The sequence below is a fragment of the Solanum dulcamara genome, chromosome 8 (genome assembly GCF_947179165.1).
Source record: "Solanum dulcamara chromosome 8, daSolDulc1.2, whole genome shotgun sequence".
NCBI lineage: Eukaryota > Viridiplantae > Streptophyta > Magnoliopsida > Solanales > Solanaceae > Solanum > Solanum dulcamara.
Genome location: NC_077244.1, coordinates 64,036,268 through 64,041,551, shown reverse-complemented (window position 1 = coordinate 64,041,551; position 5,284 = coordinate 64,036,268). Strand labels below are relative to the sequence as shown.

Genomic DNA, 5,284 nt, shown 5'->3' with positions numbered 1-5,284 from the left:
GCCTACTGATTGAATCCCTTGGCTACTAGTCTAGCTTTCAGTCTTTCAACCTCACCTGTAGATTGGTATTTGATCTTGTAAACCCACTTACAGCCAATAGGTTTCTTGCCAGGAGGCAAGTCAACTAAGGACCGGGTATTGTTAGCCTCTAAGGCATCAATCTCTAACTGCATGACTTGGACCCATTAGGGGTCAATGGAGGCAGCTCTGTAGGAGGTTGGCTCAGAGATAGCTGAATAGGCAGCAAGACAAGAGTTGTAAGATGGAGAGAGATGAGCATAGGAGATATGAGCAGCAATGGGAAAAGAGCAGGAGTTAGCTGCAGGGGTGGTGATGAAGTCTTGAAGCCAAGAGGGGGGTCTACTATGTCTGGAGGATTTTCTGGGTAGAATATGAGCAGCAGGAGGGAGGGATATATTAGAAGAAGTAGTTAGAGAGAGAGAGATGGGTCAAAGTCAGGGTGTGTTGTAGAAGAAGGAGGGATGGGAGTTGGGGGAAGTTGTGTAGGAGGGGAAGGAGACTCTAGGAGTGTGAGGACTGGGAATATGGGATTAGGGGAGACTTGTACATCCTTGAAGGGAAACATGTCTTCTTTGAAGACAACATGTCTATTAACAAAGAAGGACTTAGAGTGCAGATCATACAACAGATATCTTTTTTATGAAGAGGAGTAGCCCATAAGAACAGCTGGAATAGCTCTTGGAGAAAATTTGTCAGGAATATATGGGCAAGAGGCATAGCAGAGACAGCCAAAGACTCGAATGTGGGCTAAGGAGGGGGGATGGGAGTGGAGTAGTTCAAATGGAGTCTTATACTGGAGCAACTTGGAGGGTACTCTGTTAAGGAGATATACTGCAGTGGTGAGACATTCACCCCAGAATTTTAAAAGAACAGAGGATTGGAACCTGAGTGCCCTGGCCATCTCCAAAATAGTTCTGTGCTTTCTCTCAGCAACACCATTTTGTTGAGGTGTGTATACACAGGTACTCTGATGTCGAATTCCCAGAATGGACAGCATGGCCTGAAAAGCAGCACTGAAGAATTCACTTCCATTATCAGTCCTCAGAGTTTTAACAGTGGTGGAGTAGAGGTTGTGGACTTGTGTAAAAAAATCTTTTAATACTATAATGGCATCTGCCTTAGAAGCTATAAGAAAGACCCATGTAAACCTGGAATAATCATCTACCACAGTCACAAAGTACTTCTTCCCATTATGAGTAAGAACCTTGTAGGGTCCCCAAATGTGACAATAAACCAGCTCAAATATAGCATTTAAAACATGAGTGCTTATAAGAAAAGGAAGTTTAGTTTACTTAGCAAGTGGGCAAACAGTACAAGCAGGATGTTCATTGTCTAATACTTCAATAGTAGAAGATTTTTTTATTACATCTACAGGAACATGGCCTAGTCTTAGATGCCAAAGAGTGGCTGAAGCTGAGCTACAAACTGAGGTAGCATTGCTCCTTGTAGAGACAACAGGGACTACATGCTTGACTGCTGCCTTTAGATCACCTTCCTTCAGAATGTAGAGTCCTTGATCCTCTTTACCAATCCCCTTGACCTGACCACTAAAGAGATCCTGAAAACATAGAAGTTAGGAAAGAAGACTGCCATACAATTGAGTTCTTTGGTGAGTTGTCAGACAGAAAGGAGATTGCACTTGAAGTCTGGGACAAACAGAACATTGCTAATAAGTTGATTATCAAGAATTCGAGTACTTCCAATATGTGAGACTGATGTAACCTTTCCAGTGGGTAAGAGTATTTATCTTCTCTCAGAAGATGGTGTTGTGTGACAAGTATGTAGTAGCTCAGTCTTGGAGGTCATATGATTTGTGGCACCAGTATCAATAATCCATCTTTTATCTACATATTTAGATACTAAAGCAGATAAAGAACTACCTGCAGTAGCTGCCTTAGCTGAGTGGTCTCCTCTATTTTCACCTCCCTTCGCTAGCAGTTGTAGGATCTGATGATACTGATCCTGTGTAAAGAATGTTGTAGGTGCATCAATATTGGACTGTGAGCTTGTAACTTCAACCTGATTAGCATATGAGTTGGAGTTGGACTGTTCCCTTTTCTTCTTTGACTTCTATCCAACTGGATACCCTTTTACTTTAAAACATTGTTCCTTAGAGTGCCTTCTGTAGCCACACACCTCACACACCAGTGGGAGCTTCTGGTTCTGGAACTTTGATGGTTTGTATTGGTTATCATAGTGTCCTCTTTTTGAGTTGTCATCACCTCCTGGATGCTGACCAAAGCTGTCACTATGAATAGGGGCTCCTCCACCTTTCTTAGAGAATAAGGCAGTACTTTCTACAACTCTGAACACCACATTTTCACGACCTGTGCTTGTCAGATTTCTTTGGCTCTCATGATCTACTATCAGAGAGTAGGCTTTGTTCAAGTTTGGAATTGGAGACTGCATTAATATTTGACCTCTAGCAGCTGAGTATGACTCATTGAGTCCCATAAGAAACTCAAGTAGTCTCTGATACTCAAAATGCTCTTGGAACCTTTTTGATTCAGCATAAGAGCACCATGGGTATGGCATGATGGAATTAAACTCATTCCACAGTCCCCTAAGTTGAGTGTAGTACTCAGTGACTGTCATAGTTCCTTGAGTCAAGCTATGAATTTCTTTGTGCAGTTGAAACACATGTGCTCCATTAATTTTGTCAAATCTCTCCTTTAGATCACTCCATACCTTATGTGCATCACCAGCATAGACAATACTACTCAACAATCCCGGTGTGACAGCATTCCTTATCCAGGACAGTACCACAGCATTACACCTTTCCCAGATGTCAAACAACTCAGGTGCAAACTGAGTTTTTTGGAACTTTCCGTCAACAAAACCAATTTGCCCTTACCTAGGAGGCCAATACGCATAGATCTGCTCCACACTGCATAGTTCTCAGAGCCAGTAAGTTGAAGTGAGATTAGAGAGCTACCTGGAGTGTCATTGGGGTGGTGATATAGAGGATGGTTGTGACCTATGACTGGAGCTTCATAGCTGGATGGTCCAGTGGTTGCATGAGGCGTGTTCAGGTTCATATTGCCAGTTTCCAGTGATCCAGAGGTTTCTTCAGCTGTGTACATCTTTGTTGAAGGTTTAGAGACTGGATCGTTGGTTGACTGCCTCTTCTAGGTTGAACGAGACCTTCACACGTTCTTCTTCTGGGCTACAGTTTTTGTAGGCTCTGATACCATGATGACTCCATCAATGGAGTCTTTACAAGCAGCTAATAGAAGTAAGAGAAAGAGAGGAAGATGAATAACAGAGAGAATGCAGAGCAGAGAAGAGACGAAGAGAAGAGTGTAGAGATAAGGAAGAGTAAAGTGTAGAGAGAGGAAGAAAATATCAGTAAATGAAAGTTGTATTCTACATCCAAGGGGTATTGCACCCTTATATACTACCTCTTGTACATGGTAGTGTATTGTGTATCTGTACAAATATACTCAGTAACTAATTAACAGCTACTAACAAGTTTCTAACTATATCTAACAAATTATAACTAACTCCCAAGTAATTCTAACAACTTCTTAACCATGATTGCTTGCCACTATTAGCTATGGTTAACATATACGATATGTAATTTAATAGTTAAAGATAATCTCCTAAATATAAGAGCTTCAACAAGTCCCCTCTTGGTCTGTTGCCGACTTTTTCACTAGCTTAATTGGTCTGCATCAATTAATTAAATTTGGTGCAAGAGGTATTCATGAAAAAGATTTAAAACATTTTACATCTTAAGTTAACCCCAAGTTTTCTCAACAATGTAATATCATCTTGGAACAAGCATTTTAATTTTTAAGAAATTTTACTTTTTTAAAAAATAATAAAAATAGATTGAAATAGATTGAAAATATGTTGACATAATTTCTCATATGTCAATTTCATGGCAATTATTGGGTCAATTGTTGAGTGATAAATTTATTGATTTAATGAATGAACATGTACTGTCTACCATTTATAACATCAAACAATATTCTAGTAGCAACAATAAATGGGGCTGGTGCTGCAATTGAATTGATATACGTACTCATCTTTTTTTTATATGCACTAAATAAACAAAAGGGAAAAATCTTAGCAATGTTCGTTTTAGTCCTATTGGCTATTGCTGCCGTAGCAGTTATTTTGATGCTTGCTTTTCATGGAAAAAACAGGAAACTCTTTTGTGGTACGGTTGCCATCATATTCTCCATCGTTATGTATGCATCTCCTATGTCTATCATTGTAAGCTCTCTCAATACTCCATCTTATGATCATTCTTGTTTCAATTTGTTTGTTACTTCACGCGGAGTTTAAAAAAATAGAGAAGATTTTTAGTCTAAAACTAAAGATATATAAAAAAGAATATCGAAATGTCATTCAGTCTTGTAGTTTTATAACATGTTACGTTGGAAAAAAGAAGAAGCTAAAACACTTAAAACGAAATCAAGGAAGAGTGTACAATTAGTTCAAAACTTTCAATAATAACCTATCCAACCTATTCATTGCAATCAGGGCGGATCAAATGTATTTGTTACGGTTTAGGTGAATTTAATAAGTTTTGTGTAGATTATGTATTTTAATTAAAAATTTCATCAAGTCAGCCCAATTATTATTATAGTATTTACTTGACATTATTATTGTAAGAATTCATAAATTTTAAATCTTAAATTTGTCTCTACGTTGCTCTCGTTGGATAATACTGATAAAGGAAAAATTAATTTGTGCAGAGACTAGTAATTAGGTTAATCTATGCCATGCTAGGAATGAGACAACAATATTAGAATTCCAACAGAGTCAAAAGTGCACGACAAGGAATAAAAGAATAGAAGTTTCCAAAATGTCCTATAGCGTCTCGAAGATAAGTATGGACGTCATCATACCGATCCGCAAAACTTTACTAGACATTGCTATTGTACTTGTGAGACCGATAAACCTAGGGCTCTGATACCAAATTTACAAGTCGTGATGACACCTATGTCCCCAACCGATCGATAAGCCAACCCAAACATAATTATCGATTCAATAAAATAAATAAAGTAAGAAGACAAACGATAAATGGAATATCCAACACACTGAGTCTTTCATAAGTATGAAATGCGGAAAGCTAAAAATACCACCTAAGATTGGTGTCATAAGTAAAAGAGCTTCTAAAATATGATTCAAATATAATAGAATAAATGAAAGGTAGAGGGAGGTGTGGGCCGTGCAACAGCCAAGAAGCTCACCACAACTCCAAGATAACCTACGCTCGGACTAAAAAAGCTCCACTAATGCACTCGTATTC

The 5,284-nt window shown here is 38.6% G+C and overlaps 1 protein-coding gene across 1 annotated transcript; it reads right to left on the bottom strand.

Annotated features, from left to right (window-relative positions):
• Positions 1–658: 658 nt before the first annotated feature.
• Positions 659–3,104, bottom strand: LOC129900060 (uncharacterized). The gene is made up of 5 exons (XM_055975034.1): positions 2,908–3,104; positions 2,158–2,797; positions 1,882–2,040; positions 1,331–1,579; positions 659–1,225 (listed from the first exon to the last, which is right to left on the bottom strand). The coding sequence occupies exons 1-5, from the start codon at positions 3,102–3,104 to the stop codon at positions 659–661; spliced, it is 1,812 nt and encodes a 603-aa protein (XP_055831009.1).
• Between the last annotated feature and the right edge of the window lie 2,180 nt (positions 3,105–5,284).